This window comes from Phyllostomus discolor, chromosome 9, assembly GCF_004126475.2.
Source record: "Phyllostomus discolor isolate MPI-MPIP mPhyDis1 chromosome 9, mPhyDis1.pri.v3, whole genome shotgun sequence".
Classification (NCBI taxonomy): domain Eukaryota; kingdom Metazoa; phylum Chordata; class Mammalia; order Chiroptera; family Phyllostomidae; genus Phyllostomus; species Phyllostomus discolor.
Window position 1 is genome coordinate 89,229,252 of NC_040911.2, and position 22,565 is coordinate 89,251,816.

The 22,565-nt window shown below is 44.6% G+C and overlaps 2 protein-coding genes across 4 annotated transcripts in view; one reads left to right on the forward strand and one right to left on the reverse strand.

Annotated features, from left to right (window-relative positions):
- Nucleotides 1–17,286, reverse strand: part of TTI1 (TELO2 interacting protein 1) — a 46,758-nt gene extending 29,472 nt beyond the window's left edge. The window contains exon 1 of the mRNA XM_036009814.1: nucleotides 17,199–17,286. The gene's annotated coding sequence lies outside the window, so the exon portion shown is untranslated. The remainder of the gene's footprint in view (nucleotides 1–17,198) is intronic.
- Nucleotides 17,287–22,565, forward strand: part of RPRD1B (regulation of nuclear pre-mRNA domain containing 1B) — a 51,612-nt gene continuing 46,333 nt past the window's right edge. For 2 of the 3 annotated variants that reach the window (XM_036009815.1, XM_036009816.1), the window contains exon 1: nucleotides 17,358–17,887. In XM_036009815.1, the coding sequence (XP_035865708.1) occupies nucleotides 17,737–17,887 (151 nt within the window). In that variant the 5' untranslated portion in view covers nucleotides 17,358–17,736. Of the gene's footprint in view, nucleotides 17,888–22,565 lie in introns of all 3 variants that reach the window. The other variant, XM_028524113.2, reaches the window with a different exon arrangement.

Sequence of the window (22,565 nt, forward strand, 5' to 3'; positions counted from 1 at the left end):
CCTCTGCGAGGAGAAATTCCAAGTCACGGCTGGTAGTGAACAAGGAGGGTTCGCAGAGAGCTTGAGGAGTCCCTTTGGGGCAGCAGAGCATGCTGGGAAGACACAGAAGTGTGGCCCAAGGGTACTGAGGACCGAGCTGCAGCTGCAGACCATAAATGCCTAAGACTGTAAAATGCTGGCACTGGACGGAGGCCCAGAGACCATCTAGTCTGGGGGCGTCTCTCTCACTTTCACTTGCTCTTTCTATTTTTTGGCTCTACTTGCTGGGTGTTTCTGAACAGATGATGACAAGAAAGTGTCTCTGCTGCCTCTCCCCACCCGAATCCAATGAACTCCATCGAGCCCCAATGACTAGGGCTGGCAGGCAGGGGACACTTGGTGGGTGTGGGCAAGACTGCTCGGCCCCGAGAGCTGGTCCTGAACTGTCCCCGCGCCAGGAGAGGGCTCCAAGGCAACAATCAGGCTTTCATTCCCTGGAGAGAGCCTGGTCCACAGAGCTCCACAGACCCCTGCGAGGAAGGGTGATGCTGGCCTCTGTGAGGCTTCTTGGGAGGGTATCTCCTGGTCTCTGTGACCCCCAAGAAACCAGGAGAGGGAAGAAACCCAGATCCTGGGCTGGGAAAATGCCAGGTGTGGATGCCAGAAAGCGTGGCCGGGGCCTACTGACATCTCAGCAGCACCGGCTCACACACTGGTGACCCAGAGGCCGCTGTGCTCTCCCCTGCCTGAGCTGGAGCAGCAGAAGAAATGGAAGGCTGCTTAATGGGACCTGGCAGTCAGAGGTAGGAGAAGCAAATAAGAATGCCCTGGAGATGGTGAATCTTAGATTAACAGGACCACTAAAGGAGACAGACAAAAGTTTTAAAAATAGCAGGACTAAAAAGGAAGCTCAATTACAAGACAAAAGACATTTCTCAGAGTTTTCAAAACATGATTTTCCACACCAAAAAAAGCTCAGTTGGTGGGGGAAACAAGAAAAGAGGGCTCCAATTAGCGGCCCGGAAGACCAAGTAGAGCTGTCTTAAAACGCCGAGCAGAAATAGAGAGGCAGGAAAACTGTGAGACCCGGAGGACAGATCTGGGAGGACCAACGTGGAACTAGCTGGGAGTTCTGGAAGAGGAAAAGGAACAGATGGAGGAGCTAAGACAAACACATAACTGAAACATTTCCCTGGGCTGCAAAAAAGGATTTATCTGGATACTAAAAAGACCAAAGGATACACATGCAGTCACACTCTGGTAAAATTCCTGCACACTAAATTACAGAGAATATACACTTTCAGGAAGAAACAGCAAATAACTTACTCTGGCTTTGAATTTCTCATTTACGATAATGTATACCACAAGACAGTACAACTACTAACTGCAAAGAAAGGCCTGTGCCCGTCCCCCAAACCCCATAAATACCCAAATGTTCACCGGTGAGGGTGAAAGAATATCCAAGGATTGTGAGAGGGTGTCACCCATAGGCCTGACCAGAGGAAGATCCCTGAAAAAGAACTTCATTCAAACAACAATTGAAACAGAGACCTAAAATGGGAAGATGAATGAAAAGGGGACACTGCTCTGAAACTTATTCTTTTAGCATAGGAAACTTTCTCCAAATAAGACGTTTACGTGGGAGCTCAGCCGTAACACAGATAAAATCCGAGGGTCCAGCTAATGCTGGGTGAGGCAATGGGCTGGGCTCTGCATCCCTCTCATCACCTCAGGGGATCCAAGGCAACCTCGGGTGCCCTGCACTATGCTCTCAGGTTGTGCAACAAAAAACTGTAACCGAGCTAACGAAGTGGAAACACACAGTATGTGCAAAACGAAACTTACCTGCTCTTCCTTCTATATTCTCTGTGTGGTTGGTGGTCCTCACCTAAGCTAGAAACTGCAGGCTCTCTGCTCTCTGAATCCCACCATTCTCTTAAGTTCCATCAATTCTACCCCTTCGACGCCTTTCACGTCTGTTGATGATCATCTTCTACTTAACGCTGGACCAACTACAGCACTTTCCTCCCTGGCTCCCTGCCGTGTGTGCCTGCTCTTCTTGAACCCGTATTTCATGCCCACATGACATGTAAGCAGTAATTCCAAACAAAAATCTGATACTTTCCTCCATGCTTAAAATTCTTCAGCTGCTCTCCGTAGCCTGCCTAAAGTAAAAACACCTGTTTACTATGGCATACAGGTCCCTGCCTATCTTACCAACCTCATCTATATTGCGCTTCATTGCTTGAACTTGAAACTGTATCCATGTAAAATTATAAAACTTGCAATTTCCCAAACAGCTGATGCTATTTCACATTCGCCTCCTTTGTTCTACGGCTGTCACACACCAGCCCTGTAACACACCGCTACTCTAATATTTAGCATGCTGGGTTATTCTGTATACGTCTGTCTCACCTACCTTACTTACACTAGGCAAGCCTACACCTACAGCCTCGAGGGGCATCTGGCACCTGACAAGCACTCAAAAACAACCATATATCTTGCTTCCAAGCAGGATATAGCAGGATGTGACAGGCCAATGTTCCTGCTGGCAACTAGAAAACACCCAGATAAATGACAAGAATCTCTTCTGAAATCATCAAATAGCTGTGGAAGAAACATGATGTACTAATACTCCAGTGAGGGTGAATGTTCAGAGTGAGCCAACAATCAGGGGAGATGTATTTTCCCCCTTGGTGCATTTGCTGATCCTGGACACAAGCTTAGGATTACGGTGTGGCCCAGATCGGGGGCTGCCACTAAAGGAAGAGACATTAAAACGCTTTTCCTACGGTCACGTGGGGAGAAGGGGGGACAAAACTGCCATCTTCGGGGATCTCAAGCTACTTGACTTCTGGGAGAAGGCTGGGGGAGAAATGACTGAGAATACAAACACACAAAAGAGACCAACCCACAAATTCAAGAAGCTCAGCAAACCCCAAGCTGACAATACAATGAGAAATAAAGACACACGGCCACCTCATAGTCAAAATGCTGAAAACCAAAAATAAAGAGAAAAGTCTTATTTTTTTTTTTTTGTAATGGAGCAATAAGATGGACAGACAGCTTCTCAAAAGAAAGGATAAAATCCAGACGACAACAGGATGACATCCTAAAAGTGATGAAAGAAAATAACTACCAACCTTGAATTTTACATTCTACAAAACACTGTTCAAAACTGATGGCAAAATACAGATGTTTTAGACAAAAATGGAGTGAATTCATTGCTATCAGGTCTGCACTGAAGGAAAAAAAAAAGGAGAAAATGAACCTCAACAGAAGCAATGAAACGTAGGACAGAATGAAGATCAATAGGTCCATATAAAAGAATATTAACTGTACGAAGCAGTAATTATGTCATCTCTGGTAGTTTAAGCATACATACACAAAACCAAAAGCAAGATAACGATGCACCCAAGAAGCATGAGGGGCATTGAGAAACTGAGTGTATTAAGAGTCCAGCAGAAAATGGTAAAATAATTTGTGTTAGACTAAACCTTGTCAAGAACGCATGATGAAATCTGCAGGGTAAGCTCCAAAAAAAACCCCCAGAAGCATATATACGTAACAAGTTTAGAGAACAGTAAAATGGGATAATAAATAATATCAATTCATGCCCCTCCAAAAGGTAAAAAATGAGAAGAAAAGAAGAAAAACCAATGGGTCAAATAAAAAACAACAACAACAGTAAGATGGTAGGCAGAAGCCCAGAAGAAACAGTAACATTAATTCAGTTTCTCGACAGAGGCACTATTGACGTTTGAGGCTGGAGAATTATTTGTTGGTGGAGGCTGTCCTGTCCATTTTAAAATATGTAACAGCCCCTTTGTCCTCTGTCCCCCAGATGCCAGGAGCACACCCCCAGGTGTGACAACCAAAAAAAAAAAAAATGCCTTCAGACACTGCCAAATGTCCCATGGAGGGCAAAAATCGCCCCTGGATGGAACCACTGGTATAGAATCAACATCAACTGAATCAAAACCCCAGCAGGATTTTTGTACAAAGCAACAAGATGACTCTAAAATTGATATGGGGACACAAAGCACCTAGAAGAGCAAAGACGATCTGAAGAAGAAACAGAAGATGGAGGTGCAGACAGACATGCTTCGCCCCATCGTGCAACCACAGAGAGAATTACGACTATATCTCAAAACAAATAACAACCAGAACTGTCAGACAACTGAGCTGTTTGGAAGTCAGACAACCAGGGATTTAAGGAAGCCAGGTTCGTCCAGACAGGTAGGAGGGGTGGAGGGGTGGAGGGGCGGAGACACGGCGTGGTGCGGAGAGGCAGTGGTGGCGTGTTCCCATGCTCATATGTGGCGGATAAACCCAGGAGGGTTACCTTGGGAAAACAGTGATCCCAGCCCCAGGCCAGACTGCACAGCCCAGGGTTCCAGTGCCAGGAAAATAAATCCCCATAATTCCTGGCTGTAAAAACCAGTGGGGGTTGGGGCGGCAGAAGGAACTGCTGGATTTTCGGAAGAGTATGTTCAAAGGGCCCACATGGACTTAGAATGTATGCAAACCCACCTGCTCTGGGATTCATCACCAGGGCAACAGCTGGAAGGGCGCCAGTCGAATACGGGATGTGGGTGAAGTGACTGAAATAGGACAAGTGCCCAGCAAACCTCCGGAATCCAGGCAGTGGCACTGTCCCCTCTTCGAACCCTCCGCCCACCCAGAGCCACAAAGTGGAGAAGCGGGTTGCTCCACACTGGCAGTTACCTAAGGCTCTGTCCCACACAATTTACAGGTGCCTTTTCTAAGACAGGGAGTCAAAGCAGCTCCACCTGATACCCAGAAACAGACACAGGGAGGCTGCTGAATTGAGGAGACAAAGAAATATGGCCCAAATGGAAGAACAGAACACAATCCCAGAAAGAGAACTAAATGAAACAGAGATAAGCAACCTATCAGATGCAGAGTTCAAACCACTGGTGATCAGGATGCTCGAAGAACTCACTGAATATGACAAAAACATAAGGGAAGAAATGAAGATTATACTAAGTGAAATGAAAAATCTACAGGGAACCAACAGTGGAGAGGATAAAGCCAAGAATTAAATCAATGATTTGGAACACAAGGAAGGAAAAAGTATTCATCAGAACAGCAGGAAGAAAAGAGAATTAAAAAACATGAGGACAGGCTTAGGAACCTCTGGGACAACTTTTAACATACCAACATCCAAATCATGGGGGTGCCAGAGGGGGAAGAGGAAGAGCAAGAAATGGAAAATGTATTTGAAAAAATAATGCAAGAAAACGTCCCTAATTTGGCAAAAGAAATAGACATATAAGTCCAGGAAGCACAGAGAATCCCAAAGAAGTTGGACCCAAAGAGGACCACACCAAGACACATCATAATTAAAATTCCAAAGGTTAAAGATAATCTTAAAAGCAGCAAGAGAAAAACAGAGAGTTACCTACAAAAGAGTTCTCATAAGACTATCAAGCTGATTTCTCAGAAGAAACTGCAGGCAAGAAGGGATTGACAAGACGTATTCAAAGTGATGAAAAGCAAGGACCTACAACCTAGATTGCTCTATCCAGCAAAGCTATCATTTAGAAATGAAGGGCAGATAAAGCGCTTCCCAGACAAGGAAAACTAAAGGAGTTCATCATCACCAAGCCATTAATACAAGAAATTTACAGAGACTTATTTGAGAACAAGAAGATCAAAACTATGAACGTTAAAAGTGCAACAAATTCACAACTATCAACAACTGAATCTAAAAAACCAAACTAAGCAAGCCAGAACAGGAACAGAATCATAAAAATGGAGATCACATGGAGGGTTATCAGTTGGGAGAAGGAAGGTGGAAAATGGGGAAGAGGTGCAGGGATTAAAAAGTGTAATGGGTAGGTACAAAATAGACAGGGGGATGTCAAGAACAGTATAGGAAGTGGAGAAGCCAAAGAACTTATATGCATGACCCATGGACATGAACTAAGGGCGGGGGCACTGCTGGAGGGAAGGGGGTACTGGGCAGCAAAAGGGGAAAAAATGGGACAACTGTAATAGCATAATGAATAAAATATATTTTAGAAAAAAATAAAGAAGAAGAAATAAATTGGCGAGTTGTGGTAGTATGAGTTCTGCCACCATCTGATTTCAAGATTAACTGTAAAGGTACAGTAATTGAAGGCAGTGCAGTGTGTTGTTGGCAGAAAGACAAACAGATTTAACGGGACAGGAAAGGACCCGGACACAGCCCCCACACGTGAAACGGAGAGTCCATCTACAGACTCGCGTGCCTGAGGCAGGCGATACTGGGATGAACTGGGGGAGGAATGGTCTTTTCAATTCAAGGGACCGTTTCCCTTGGCTGTCCACATTAAAAAAAAAAAAACATTATGTCTTGATTCCAATCTCATGCCAAATTTAAATGTGAAATGTAAAACAACAAAGCTTTTCAAAGAAATCAGAGAGTATCTTTGTGATCTTGTAGTAGGCAAAGATTTCTTAAACAGGATACAGAAAAGGGCTCACCCTAAACAAAAAGAGGGTAAATCCCACCACATCAAAATAAAGAACCGTGTTCATCAAAAGATACCAGTAAGAGGGAAAAGACCCATCCAGTGGGGCAAGAGGTTTCCTACATATCTGACAAAACACTAGAATTTATAATGTAAAAGATTTAAAAACAAATCATTAAGAAAAAGGCAATCCAGTGCTTTCTTCATCTTCTCCTAAAAACTTTCCTCCACCACCCCCAACACACACACACACACACACACACACACACACACAGAAAAGAAAGAAAAAGACAATTCGACATGGAAAAGGACCTGAACAGACACATCACAAAAGAAGATAGTCAACTGGCCAATAAACACTCGAAAAGAAATTCAACATCATTAGTCAGGAAGATGCAACTTCAAACCACAATAAAATACCATAAATGCCACATTAAAGTACCTGCCAGGAGGGCGAGGCTGAAAAAGGGGGAGCAAGAGAAAGAGAAAACAGTAGGTGCTGACTGACAAGCCTACGAAGCAACCAGAGCCTGCAGTCACTGCCGGCAGGGGTGCAGACTGGTGCAAACACCTCAGGAAACACGTTTATAGAATCTGTTATTCTGAAAGTGAGTATTATATAAACTCTATGATCTAGTAATCCCCCCCTCTTTTGTATTTACCCAACAGAAATGCATGCATAAATGTATCAAAAGATGTGTTCTGGAATACACTATCCACATTTGCCTCTAACCAGAAACGACCCAAATGCCCATCTGTGGTGGATAAATTGTGGATGTAGTGGATAAGTGGATAAATTGTGGTATATTCTCTCAATGGAATACTATACAGATGAAGATTTATACAACAGAAAATCTTCAAAAGGATAGGTTACAGGCTCAGAAACACATAAACTAGCTTTCTGTGAGGAAGAGAGTATAACAAATTGCTACTTTGACATGACTATAAAAGGCAATCATATACCTTTATGGGATGGCCATGAAATCACAGTTGTGTGACAATATGTCAATTATAGAAGGAATTGTTTAGAGATTTAGAGCCTTAGAAGCCCTAAGGAGTCCTAGATTCTATTCCTATAAAACACAACTCTGATTATTTAAAGTGGTGCTGCAACATCTGATATCGGTGTAAGCGACAGCAACGGGCATTCCGGCCCAGAGAGTGATGCTGGGATGAGGCGTTCAGGGCAAGCTGGTTCTCTGGGCATGCAGAGAAACAACCCAGAGTGCAACGGTGGCAGGTGGCGACTGAAGCGGCACAGCCTGAGTAACCAGTTCTTGACTGCTGATGGCCATCTAAACCGTTCCTAGTTCAGAGGTCTCCTTCTGTGGTCGTGGAAGGCAGTCACTGGAGAGGCGAGGCCAGAGATCCACAATCACAGAGCAGGAGTGGTCCCACTCGCCCTGGCAGCCTTATCCCCGCTCCCCTCTCCTCCCTCCCATCACAGGGATCCATGCTGTGAGGTCCCTGTGCCTGGTGTACAGGCAGTGCAGACAACTGGGACAACCTGTACAGATTGCTATCTTCACAGGCACTTAAAGGATAAGATGGTAGGTCACAAGGTACTTATTTTATCATACAATCAAGGGGTGAAAGGGGAAGAAAGAAGTACAAAGGAATTTGGACAAAGAATGAAGACCAGCAGGTTCATAGAGGGGGAGAACCGGTGCTGGGGCTGGGACACTGAACACTGGGGTGGCATGGGAAGGCTGCTCACGGGAAAACACTGGGCCCGAGCGAAGGCCAGAGCTAGTAAAAAATCACAGCACCTAGTAAGGCAAAGAGACAAGACAGATGAGAGATGCCATCACGGCCAGGGAGCCACACCTGCCCCAGGCATGACACAACATCTGGTCACTTGCTTAGGGCCACCACTTGCTGTTTCAAACCGTAATCTCAGGCTCACTCTCACTTCTCTCAGGGCCTTGCTCAAATGTGAATTCCGAGTAAAGCCTTCTCTGATCACCTGTATTTAAAACTACCTATCTCCCTCCCCGGCCTTTAAAAATTTCATCCATAGTGGTTGGCACTATCTGTAGACCAGATGATCTACCCGTGTCTTTACTCTCTCTCCCCACACTGGAACACAGGCTCTACGAAAGCAGTGATATTTGACAGGGTCGTTCACTGCTTCAGGCACAGAGCGGTATTTTGGTAAATGCCTGTTGAACCAACAGCCATAGCCCCAGGTCTGGTTCTCTCACTGGTAGAGCGTTAGTAACAGCCAAGTCTGAACTGGATTCTGGGTAAAAAAGCCACACCCTTTTTCTCTTGGGGTGAGTTATTCTCCTAGGTGGTTGATTTGATCCATTATGAAAAGATCTTACTAGATTCATTCTCAGGGGGCAATCATAGGTCTAGATTTTGGCTGTACCCAGCCCATTTTTAGGCTGTTTCCAGGACAGGGAGAAAAATGAGTATGAAAACATGAATCTGACGATCTGGCTCTAGTAAATGGCTGTGTGATTTCCATGGATTTCAGGTTTTTCATCCTAAAAAAACACAATCAAACCCTCGGTGGATAAGATGGTTTCCAAAACTTCTAGCTTCAATTAACCAGCATACGGATAGGAAGACTGGGTTTAGATCCCAGAGAAACAGAAGTTCAGACATAAGGATTCCCAACATAAGTTCCTGAATATAAGGAAGAGAATTAATACTCATTGAAAACACTCGCCATGTGCCAGGCAACATATGTAACATTTCATGTATTTTTTACGTACATAAATTCCTCATCCACAAGCCAAGTAACACAAGACTCAGAGAGGTCAAGGGATGCCCACAGTCCCCCAGTAAGCACTGTCAGACGTGGAATTCAACTCCAGCCTGGGTGGGTCCAAGGCTGTATGTACTCTTTTCAGGATGTCCGAGGTTCGAAAGCCAACTGTTTATCAGAATCAAGGAAGAACAATGAAAGTAGAGATTCCTCGGCCTCACACCCGGTCTACAGAATCAGAATCCCTACTGGGGCTGGGGGTGGGGCTGTGGGTGGGGCTGCCAAGGTAGGCTTGGGAATCTATTTTAAAAGCTCACAAGGTCCAGCCGATGACCAGCCAAGTGTGGGAAGCCTGCACTGTACGTGCTCTACACGCACTGTGCCTCCCGAGGAACGTGAGTCCGGTGACGAAAGAGGTGCCCACTCAGTAGCAGTGCTCACTGTACTCTGGAGGACTACGGCCTCGGGTTGCAACGACTGGCTTATCGTGCGTCTTTCCCACAGGATGGTGTATTTTTTAGTGTTGCAGCTTTACTGTGGTGTTCCCTGCATCTGGTGAAATGTCTGCCAAGCAGTTCCCACTGACTGTTTATTTAATAAATGAGCAAAAGCTGGGTAAATATGAAACCTCTAGCATACCCTGCAGTTTTGTAGCTTCCTGCTCATGCTTCTAAACAGAAATGTTTCCTTAGCACATACTACATGCCATGCCCTGTGCTAAGCTCTTGAAGAAGAAAGCGGAGACACAAAGTTAACTAGTGGGTCTAGCCCTGCACGTGGGGAGTGTACTCAGAACATGAAGTACACAGACCAGAAGCTGGAGGGGGGGAATCAAGGAGGCTTCCCATAAATCCTTCAGCAATGACTCCACACTCACTCAGCACTTTGTTTACAGTTGTCCTCTGCAGAACACTAGTAAAACAGTGCCCTGCATTTCACTGCGTGTGAAGCAAAACCCGATACGACTGAAAGTACAGGTGACCACAAGCACAGGTGGTGACTTCAAGCTTCGCCTCTCGACAACTGACAGAGCTAGACAGGAAATCGGAAAGGGTAACAGGAGAACGTGACACCGCCATCATCCAGCAGGATCGAATCAACATTTACAGAACGCTTCAACCCACAACAGCAGAATGCGTGTTCTTTTCCGGTGCCCAGAGTACATATACTGAGACAGACTAAATCCCGACCATGAAACAAACCTCAACAAGTTTCAAAGAATTAAAATCATGCCAAGTACAGTCTCTAACCATGAGGGAATCGAATGAGAAATCACTAACAGGTAACAGGAAAATCTCCAAACACCTGGAAACAAAGCAACACACTTCTAAATAACCTATGAATCAAAGAGGGAATCTCAAGGGAATTTTTCTGAAAAGCATGGATATCAAAGAAAATGAAAATACAACATATCAAAATGTGTGATACACAACTATAGCCATGGTGAGGGGAAATTTATAGTACTAAATATATATATTAGGAAAGGGGAAAGGTCTCAAATTAATAATCTAAACTCCCACCTCAGAACCTAGGAAAAAAAAGCAAGATAAAACCAAAGTGAGCAGAAGAAATAAATAAAAATCAGAACAAATCAATGAAATTGAAACAGAAAACAATAGATAAAAATAAATGAAACAAAAAAATTGGCTCTTTGAAAGGATCAATAAAATTGACAAACTTCTGGAAAGACTGATGAAAGGAAACAAAGAGAAATTAGAAATATCAATAATAAAATGAGAAAACACTACAGACCTTGTAGACATCAAAAAATACAGGAATACCACAAATATCAGTAACTTTACACAGATAAATTTGACAACTTAGATGAAATAGTGAGTTCTTCAGAAAATACAAACTATAACTAGTATATGCTAATATAACTCACATAATATGAAATATATCATTTGAGTAGTATTACAACTTTTAAGAAAATTGAATTGGTCATTTGCAAACTCAAAAAATAAAAAAGAAAATGAAAGGGAAGAGAGAACTCTCCAAACTTAGATGATTTTACTGGAAACGTCTACCAATCATTTAAAGAAGAAGTAAAACTGGACTCCCGGTCAAGACGGCACTGCAGGTAAACGCGGCACTCGAATCCTCCCACAACCACATCAAAATCATAACCAAGCCAGTCATAACCATTTAGAACTGCCTGACATCTTGCTGGACGGAAGTCCTATAACCAGGGGTTTAAAGAGGAAGCCACATTGAGGCTGGCAGGAGCAGTGGGGACTCGGAAAGGGCTGGTCCCACAGGCACATGTGGCAGATAAAAATTGGGAGGGATATCTCAGCTGTGGAGGTACCCCCTTGAGGAACAAGGGGTCCCAGCCCCACACCAGGCCCCCATCCCAGGGTTCCAAATTCAGGAGGAGAAGTCCCCATAACTTCTGGCTGTGAAAACCAGGGGGGATTGAGGCTGAGAGAGAGAGAGTGCTTCCGGAGTCCCAGGCAGTTCCTCTTACTGGGCCCACACATGGACTCACTCAGACCCACTCCCTCTCGAGCTTGAGTGCTGGGGCAGCAGCTTCAAAGGAACCTGGGACTCTGCACGGGGACATACACGGAGGAACTGAATTGTCTGGCATCAAGGCGAGAGCTGGGGAGGCAGCTTTCCGCCAGACAGAAGTGTGGGCAGAGCCCTGACCGGTCTGGCTCGGTTGGTTGGGCATTGTCCCACAAGGTGAAAGGCTGCTGGTTCAATTCCTGGTCAGGGCACATGCCTGGGTCGTGGGTTCAGTTCCCAAATGGGATGTGTATGAGAGGCAATGGATCAGTGTTTCTCTCTCACATGGATGTTTCTCTCCCTTTCTCCCTCCCTTCCCTTCTCTCTAAATTTTTTTTAAAAAAAATCTTAATTAAAAAAAGTGCTGGCAGAGGCCATTGTTCCTCTTCTGGACCCACCTGCCCATAGAGCCAGCAGGCAGGTGCCATATCTGAGTCTCCAACAATTGGGCTAACACTGTTCGCCCTGCCCTGGTGATGCCCTGAGACCCCACCCCACCCAACTTGTAGGCCAACACAAGCCATTTCCAGAGGCTTTTTCACACAAATGGCCTCTCTTGTCTCATGCTCTGGACTTTCCTAAAAATCTCTCCAACAGACCGCATCTAGCCTCTGTGCACCCCACACTTCTTGCCAAGTGGTCCCAGGCCCAGAACTAGTTGCAGTGAGACTTGGTTCAAAGCTAGGCTTCTCCTGGGCCCTCCAAGTGCAACACAAGTAGCAGCCACCTTTAGATGGCTCTGCAGCTTGTGCGGGATGGCCTCAGGCAGGGCATAGGAAGTGGCTGACTGTGTACCTCCTGGGAGGCACCAGAGCCAGTACACCTGGTTGACAGCTTCAGACCATGATGGATTACAACCCTACCACCTCTACGAGTGACGTGACATACTCAAGGGGTGGACTTGGAGAGCACCAAAGTCCTGGTCCCCAGGGTCGGCTTTTGCACAGCAGTTCCCCGCTCTAGTCAGAGCTGGTCCTCGCAGTCAATGGGCCCAGGGCAGACAATCCCTCCCAGTGATGCCAAAAGCAACCAAGGCTCAACTACAACAGGACAGTGCACCCAGCCCACACAGGAGCACACCTGGAGCACCCAGCTCAGGTGACTGGAAAGGCTGCACCACTGAGCCCTATAAGACACCTACTGCACGAGGCTACTCTACCAAGTCCAGGCGATGTAGGAGCTCTACCTAATAGATAGAAACAACCATAGAGAAGCAGCCAAAATGTGGGGACAAAGAAACACATCCCAAATGGAAGAAAAGGAGAAATCTCCAAAAATGAAATGGAAGCAAGAAAACTACCAGATATAGAGTTCAAAACAATGGTTATAAGGATGCTCAAGGAACTTAGTGAGAACTTCAACAGCATGAAAAAGGACACAGAAGCCATAGAAAAAGAAACGGTCATAAATGAAGGTACATTAGCTAAAATGAATAATTTATAAGGAATCAACAGTAAAGGCAGATGAAGCTGAGAATCAAATCAACTATTTGGAATATAAGGAAAGAAAAAACAACCAATGAGAACAGTAAACAGAAAACAGAAACACCAAAATGAAGATAGTGTAAGGAGCCTCTGGGACAACTTCAAGCATACCAACAATCGCAGTGTGGATGTGCTGCAAAAAGAGGGAGAGTAAGAAATTGAAAATTTATCTGAGAAAATAATGACAGAAAATTTCCCTAACCTGGTGAAGAAAATAAACAAGTCCAGGAAGCACAGAGTCCCAAACAAGCTGAACCCAAAGAGGCCCACGCCAAGACACAAACAGAAAACATCATAATTAAAATGCAAAAGGCTAAAAACAAAGAGAGAATCTTAAAAGCAGCAAGAGAAAAGCAGTTAGTTATCTAAAAGGGAGCTCCCATTAGACTCTCAGCTTATTTCTCAGCAGAAACTTTGCAGGCCAGAAGGGAGTGGTACAAAATATTCAAACTGATGAAAAGCAAGTACCTACAACCAAAATTATTCTACCCAAGAAAACTATCATTTCAAATTGAGCTTCCCAGCTCCCCCTGACAGACAAAAAAGGCTAAATTCATCACCATCAAACCAGTATTGCATGAAATGTTAAAATGTCTCTTCTTTAAGGAAATAAAAAGATAAAAAAATATGACCAATAAAATGGCAATAAATACATATCTATCAACAACTGATTCTAAATAAAATAAATGAACAAGGAGAACAGAAACAGACTCATAGTTACAGAAAACTTTTTGATGGCTGCCAGATGGGAGCGGGGTTGGGGGGATGGGTGAAAAAAAGTGAAGGGATTAAGAAACACAAATTGGTTGTTACAGAATAGTCATGGGGATGTAAGGTACAGCATAGGACTATAGTCAATAATATATTAACAACTATGTACGGTGTCAGATGGGTCCAAGATTTACTGGGATGATCACTTAGTGAGGTATACAACGTCTTATCACTGGGGTGTACACCTGAAACTAATGCAATATTGTATGTCGACTGTAATGGAAAAATAAACATTTTCAAATTTCTTAAAATAAAACAAAACATACAAAACATAAAAAAATGAAGAATTAACACCAATTCTACACAATCTTCTAGAAAAGGAAGAGGAGGAAATATTTCCCAATACATTTCATGAAGCCAGTATCACCCCTGATACCACCATACCCAACAAAGACAATACAAAAATTAAAGAAAAAAAAACCCTGCAGGCCCATTTCCCTCAGTAATAATCCTAAACAAAATATTAGGAAATACAATTGGCAGCATGTGAAAAGAATTATACAGCATGACAAACTAGGGTTTATTCTAGGGATAAAAGGCGGGCTCCATATTTTAAAATCAGTCAGTGTAAATAATATTAACAGGCTAAAGAAGAAAAACCACAGGATTGTATCATCCTCACCTTTCAGACCTCTAAGTGTTGAAGTGTCCTAGGACTCAGTCACGTGGGCCCCTTTTCTTTCTGCTCTTACTCATTCTCATGACCCCCATGTTTATACATCTAGCCCAGATCCCTCCCTTGAACTCCAGACCCATAAATCCAGTCAACCGCCCACAAAACGACACCTCTACTTGAATAGGCATTTCCAAATGGACATGTACAAATCTTGTTTGCACAACTCCCGCTCTTATTCCCCAAGCCAGCTCTTTCCTCCACTCAGTAAACAGAAAATCCATTCTTATGATTGCTTAGGCTAAAACCTTGGGGTGGTATAAACTCGTCTTCTTTTACACCTCATTTCTAATCTGTAAACAAATTCTGTTACCTCTTCTAAAATACAGTCATACCTCAGTACTTGTCAGCTTCAGAACTCATCAAATCTATTACTGGTCAATGTTTTTGATGAGAAAAAACATTTCAGCACTCAGTGCTTGCTTGCCACTTGTCGCACTTGCTAGAACTTCAATGAGTCACAAGACCCTGCAAGAGAAAATGGTTCATCAGTTGTTGCTTGCCTGCCACTCACTGGAGTGAACTATCAACAAGTACAGAGGTACCACTCTATCCCCATAATCTGAACCTTCCTCACCACCTAAACCATGCTGTGCATTATCCTTTCACCTGGGTTATTACAGCAGCTGCCAAACTGGTCTTCTTGCTTCTACTCTTGCACCTTTACTGTCTATTTCCTACTTATCAGCCACAATGCTCCTTTTTCACTCATAATCATCCAAAGGACTCTCATTTCACTCAGTAATATCCAAAGTCCTTAATATCCCCTACAACTCCCCACGCAATATGGCAATATGGTCCCTGGCTACTGTCTGAGCTCATTTCCAGCCTTCTGGTTCATATCACTTCAGCCTTATGGTCCTCCTTGGTGTTCCTCAAAACTGCCCAAAGTGGTCTAACCTCAAGACTTTGTACTTGATTTTCCCTCTGTCTGGATCAACATTCCACCCCATAGCACACAGCTTGTTCTCTCCCTTTTTTCAGGGCTCTGGTCAAATGTCACAGTATCAGGGAGGCCTTCGATGACCCCCACACATAATAGACTCCTATCCACCACACCTGCATTCCTCATCCCCCTTACCCTTCTTTTTATTTAATGCACTCATCACTTTCCGACTCATTTCATACTTGCAAGTTTGTTTATCCACCTTCCCCTACAGAAGTTAAGCTTCTCGTGACATAGATTCTGACTGTTCGCCTAGAGTAACACTTCAGACACAGATGTTCAAAATTATTTGCTGAAAGAATGAATGATCACTGGTGCAGGAGTGAGGAATTTGGGATCAGACATCAGATAACCTTGATTTGACTCCTGGTTCTGTCATTTCTTCTGTCCAGGTGACTGGACAGATTACTCACCCATGTTTCATGCTTTCTCATTTATCAAATAGTGATAATAACCCCCACGCCAAAGAACTGTTGTAAAGATTAAATAAAAGAATGTATGTAATGTGCTTAATACAAAGTAGTTTGGGCTCAGTACATGGCACTGTTACTTAATACACAAAGATGGATACACTAATGCCTAGGTTATAATTATTAGATGCTGACTGTGTGATTTTACCCTATTCGTCTTTTACATTCACTCATTCAGCTGTCAATCAGGTGCTGGGGTAAAGAAGACAGATAAGATGCAGTCCCCTCTAATCTCCGTTAAGTGATCTTGGGGAGGTCACCTAACCTCTCTCAGCCTGTTTCCTCACTTGCCAAACAGGAATTACATCCTGCCTACCTCACAGCTTTCTGCCAAGGATTAAATGAGTTACTGCGTGAACACACTGTCTAGCTTACACCAACTGCTCACTACATTGACCACGATTATGAGTCTGGTCTGGAAGAGAAGCATCTAAGCAAAGAGCTACAAGACAGTGCGTTAAAAGCAGAAACAGGCATCAACTAGGAGAGACTATCTCCTAATCGGAGTCTGCCGGTTAAGTTCTGGTTAAGTTCTATGATGATCAGGCAAGTCTAAAATTCCACATGTCTACTATAACCTAACTTCAGAGCAGATGGACAAATTTCCCTGATGATTTCTTAACTGGAATTTAACATGGTTTTTAAAAGGAAAGAGGTTCCGAGCCTGAAATATTGTTTCTTAAAGGTCAATGGACTCAATGACTTCTCTGCCCTCCGAAAGTTAGCATTAAATCTGAGGCACAGTCAAATGGAACCCCAAAGGGCAGCAAGTATTTCCCTAATAAAGCAACCAAGTAAGAGCCAAGGGCAGAACAGTGTGTTTTGTGGAGGTGCTGCCACAGACTAGACGTCAGAACTGGACATTAAAGGGTGGATCTGGAGCCCAACGGGAGCTCATCAGGTGAGAAAAGGGGGGGCGTCACCTTTGGAGAAAGAACAGCCAGAGCCGTGGCCTGGAGGCGTGAAAAGTGCACGTGGGTGGCTTGGCAAAGCAAAAAGTTTTGGGGGGAGGGCGGCCAGAGATCGGTGTACATGGAAAAAGAGTGTGGCCTAGGGTATGCCAGGTGAGAACATCCCCCTCATAAATCCAGGTCATTATCTCTCAGCGTCGATGTCCCCTCAGGATCCCCCTCCTGTTGGTCTCCCTCTAGCTCCCGCCACTCTTCCCTTACCTCGTTTTCCAGCCTTTCCCTCTCCCGCCTCCTCCGCCCCGCCGGAAGTGACGCGATAACTGGCGCGCCGCACCGCGCCAGAAAGGTTCTGCGGCACCGGGAGAAAGGGTTCCGGTAAGACTCACTGCGCCGGCGTGCGGGCGCGAGCGGTCAAAGCGCCTTCCGGAGGCCGCCAAACTGCGTTTCTTTCCCGGTCTGTGGCTGTCGAAGTGCCCTGAACGAGATTCAAAGAGGCCTCCGCCGCCATTGGAGGCGCGTTTCTACAGCTCTGAGGCCTCGCACTGTCCAGCTACTCCGGTCCTTGCCCTTTGACCCTGCTCTCGCAGCGGGGTGAGAGGTCGGTGGCCATCTTGTGGCGGCGGCGCGGGCGGCTGTTACTGCGGAGACCCATCCCCCTCCCCCCTTGTCCGCCTGGCTGTCTTGTCAGTCAGTGAAGAGTCCCGCAGGAGGTCCGGTGGGGCTCCGGCCTCGAGCCGTCGCTCTTCCCGCCGCAGTGGGCGGCCCAGGCCGCTCCCTGCCGGGCCTCACCGCCGCCACCATGTCCTCCTTCTCGGAGTCGGCGCTGGAAAAGAAGCTATCGGAGCTGAGCAACTCTCAGCAGAGCGTGCAGACACTGTCCCTGTGGCTTATCCACCACCGCAAGCACGCGGGACCCATCGTCTCGGTGTGGCATCGCGAGCTCCGCAAAGGTAAACACTCCCTCCCCAATCCTCTGGGACCCTCCCCCCGGCTGTCCTCTTTCCCACTCACTGCTGAGGCCCCTCTAGCTTCTTTATAGAACCTGGCTTTGCTGGCCCGGGCCTCTGATGGCGCATTTGAGGTTGGAGACAGTGTTATCCCCATTTCTCAGAAAAGGAGATTGAGGCCCGGGAAGGTTTAAGGTATTCCACCGGCCAGGGCCCCAGGGCCCAGACTTCCAGTGCAGTCAGCCGTTCTCCCCTCGGGCTCCTCCGGACACTTGTGACTGTTATTATCTGGGCAGGGTTCAGCACCTTGTGGAGGTTACTGGCCCTAGCATGTTGGGTGCAAGGTGCTCTACTGGGCGTTTGGAGTAAGAGCCAGCAGACTCTGGGGTAAGACTGCCTAGGTCGAGTCCTGGCTCAGCCGCTTACTAGCTGAGCGATAGTGGGCACGTTTCTTCATCTCTTTGCCTCTGCTTTCTCATTTGTAAAACAAGGACAAGGATAGCTGCCACTTACAGAGCCCTTATTCTGTGCTTGACACTATACCGAGACCTTTGCAGATATCCTCGCGCCCAGTTCTCAAGAACAGCCCTGTGAAGTGGATGCAGCTACTCCTGGTATAGAGAGAGAGGTTAAGGGGCCACACGCCACCTCTTCTTTTGCAACGTTCATTGATTTTATTTGTTTATTTATTTAGAGAGATGGGAAGGGAGGGAAAGAAACATTAATGTGTGAGAGATACATCTACGCGTTGCTTCTCCCACACTCACAACCAGGGACCTGGCTCAAAACCCAGGCATCTGCCCTGCTTGGGAATCGAACCGGTAACCCATTGGTTCACAGGCCAGTGCTCAATCCGCTGAGCCACAGCAGCCAGGGCTAACTTCATTGAGTCTAGATCCTGCTCACGATCCATTGAGCTCCGCTTGTTACGTGCCAGGCACTAGGTTGGGCGCTTGAAAGCATGCTGGCTACCTGGAATTTAAGCCTGACTTGGTCAAATGTTTAGTCAAAATGTTGGACATTTACTGACCCCAGCGGCTTAATGTCTTTGCTCTTCTGTTTCCTTACCTGTAAAAGGGAGATGACACTTACTGCGCCTTTATTATGTGCCAGGCGTAGTACTGATATCTTTACATACATTGCCATTTCTTAAATTCTAAGTAAAAATGGTGCGGATAAGGAAAATCTGGCTCAAAACAACTTGCTGTGGAGAGGAGTAAAGAGGACAATCCATATGAAAATGGAGCCTGGTGTCTTGGCACCATGTAGGCATTGGGTAAATAGTGGCGAGGTGGGATTAGAGGTTACTCTGTGAGGCATGGTCTTCGCCTTCAAGTTGCTCACAGGCCGGTGGGGAAAGGTGGTCGCCTACACAGCTGTCTGATGCCCGGGCGAGTTCCATAGCGAAAGCTGAGGGTGTGATGCTTTGAGCTGTTTTGACAGCCTGTTTGTGTGGTAGGCTCTTCAGAACATAGGAATCCACTTCAGTTGTGTTCTCTACTGTAATCTACAAGGTAGGGATTCCACTCTATTTTCTAGATGAGGAAACTGAAGTGGCTAAATGGTATTTTTAAGGCATTATAACTGATGAGGCTCAGACTGCATCAGGATGACAGACCCCAAAATTTGGAATTCTTTCAGGAGACCCAGTTTAGCCCTCTAGCAGAGACTCCCAAATATCATGGGTCTCTTTGGTCTTCTGGGCAATTGGGGGGTAGAGTCTAGAGCTCCCAGAGCCTCTTCGCGTCCCCCACTGCGCCATTCAGATATTTCCAACATCTGAGCTGTAAACAAAATGTGAATCGCCTCTGCAGGATCCTATCTAGTAGGATCTGAGACAGATCAGAGTCCATCTCAAATATCACATTTGTAGAGGCTTCTTGGTTCCCCACCTTACCCTACTTGAGTTTCAAACACAAAAGCACAGAAAAAAACCAGTTTACAGAGTTCATTCATCTATGAAAGTCGTTTACTCCAAATTGCATATGGAAAGCTATGTTGTAAGTGGGCCCGAATTATTAGTCCCCATTCAACAGATGAGAAGATAAAGATACAGAGAGAGATCAAGTGCTTAGTTTAGGGGCACACAGCTGGGGCAGGAGCCTGGAGCTCTCTGACACCAAAACTTGGGCTTACAAGTACCCAGTACCTCATTGCACTCAGTAAGGGGAGGTGATCATAACCTTCCAACCCTAATGTGTAGTGTTTTTGTTCATTAAAATTAATTACTGCATCCCATCCCACACCCAGTCAGCATGTACAGTTGGTCCTTTGTATCCATAGGTTCTGTATCCGACTGTGGATTGAAAATATTCCAGAGAAAAAGTTACGTTGTTGCCGACATGTTCTCTTGTGTAGTTAGACCTAGGATGGTTGTATCTGTACTGAACATGTGCATACTTTTTTTTTCTTGTCATTCCTGAAACAATGCAGTATAACAACTATTTACATCGTGTTTACATTGTATTAGGAAATATATGTAATCCTGAGATGATTGAAAAGATACGGGAGGATTTGCTTAGGATATGCAAATACTATATATCATTTTATACAGGGACTTGAGCCTCTTAGGCTTTGGGTATTCACACAGGGTTTGGGGAGGGGAGGGCCTTAGAAACGATTCCCCTGATGGATAATACTGAGGGACTATGTACTGTATTTTATTCTTGCTAGTTATGTCTTTTTCACTAGGTTGTGTTTTGAGGGAGAAACTAGGCCTCTTGTTTCTTTGTAACACCTACTGTTTTGAGCATGGTGTCTGTTACAGTTTAAAAAAATAGGTTAGGAGTTAAATTATGGTCTCTGACATTTTGACTAAACAGCACTAATAGAACTTCCTGTGATGCTAAAAATATTTTACATCCATGCTGTCCAACCAGGTAGCCACTTGCCACCAGTGGCTATTGAGCACTTGAAATGTGTGACTAAGGAATACAAGTTTTAAATACATACAATAAAAAATTTAATTACTGAATTTTGCTAGCCACAATTCAAGTGTTCACTCATGTTGCTAGGGGCTACCATGTTGGACAGTGCAGAGCTGGAGGATGCTCTACCTAGTATCAGCATACAGCTTCCCTGGTGAATTGCAAGTGCCCCCACACTAAAGTGGAGAAGATTTTGTGCCCTGCTGTTCAAATTGACCAGCCCTGTAGGTTCTAGCCCACCTTGTTAGAAGTGTACATTTCTGTCTGTGGTCATTTTCCCTAAGATGTTCACAGACTATCTCTGAGTTGCCTTCAAAATATTTATCAGACTTTTAAAAAATTATTTTCCATGCTCAAATGCCACTTCTAATGCTGTTGTATTATTTTTCTTTCTATTTCCTAGGAACTTCTCCCCTTTATGGTTCAGTTTGGTATAAAATACTCAATATTAGCTGAATATTTGTTACTAATGTTTTTGTATCTTGGCTTGAAAGCAAATCAGTAATCCTTATTTCCAAACTTACTTTTCTAGTTGTCAAAACCAGCCAAACAAGTGAAAATTATTGGTCAACTAGTTATTTAAATCTTGCTCAACTATTTCATCCAGTTTGGAACGGGCATAGGTAGAGTGTGAAAAGATCCATTTTGTCATTGGAAGGACATCTGAGTTGGTGAGCTGTCACTTGGGGCCGGAGTAGACGGCGTGTGTGTTGTATATGTTACGATGGTTCGTTCAGGTGCTCTAGGGCTTTGTTGTATCATATTTACATACATGGCGCTTAGGTTGTCTGTTCAGGATGCTGGATGTGGAGGGACAAAGTTTTATCCTAAATAAGCCCCCATCACCAAGTTTAAGGATGATGCAAATTAATTGGCACTGCAGATATTGAAAACCTTGGCTCTCTGGCCTCTTAGCTGTCATATTTGTAATACTGAAAAATGTATCAGGTCTTTCTGGAGTGTCCATGGCATTTTATAATATGGATTTAAGTCCATGGCATTATAGACTGGGTAGTTTTACTTGCTGCAACATCCCAGAAGAAGGTTTGCTTTTTTAAAAGACTTTTGCCATAATCATACCTTTGTAGCAGCACAGCTCCAGGTTTTCAATATTCTCATCAGACGGCCATCAAAGTTAGGTTATTGCCAGAAAGTTAATACAATTCAGTATATCCATATTTAACTTTTTGGAGCACTTTTAAGTCACCAATTTAAGCCACAAATATGCTTTAAAATTTTTTGGTTTTAATTTGGGTTATACTTCTGTAGCTACATTTAAAAGTGTCAGATCTGCCCTGGCTGGTGTGGCTCAGTGGATTTAGTGCTGGCCTGTGAACCAAAGGGTGGCTGGTTCAATCCCCAGTCAGGACACATGCCTGGGTTGCAGGCCAGGTCCCCAGTAGGGGGCACATGAGAGGCAACCACACACTGATGTTCCTCTCCCTTTCTTTCTCGCTCCCTTCCCCTCTGTCTAAAAATAAATAAAATAAAATCGTAAAAAAAAAAGTCACATCTTATGCCCACCGTATCTGAATTTATACGTGTCGTGTGCATTTCAGAAGAAGTAAGTGGTTTCTGAGAAAAATGCAGTAAGGACTGCGTGTGTGTAGAGGTTGACATAGGTCTTGCTTGAGATTTTCAGATGTTTTGAACTGTCTGATTGTGTTTTTATTTATTCCTTTTAAAAGAAAACTGGAACCAAAAATTGTAATGATGTAACTTTATGGTTGAAAAGTTATGTGCATAGAAGCCAG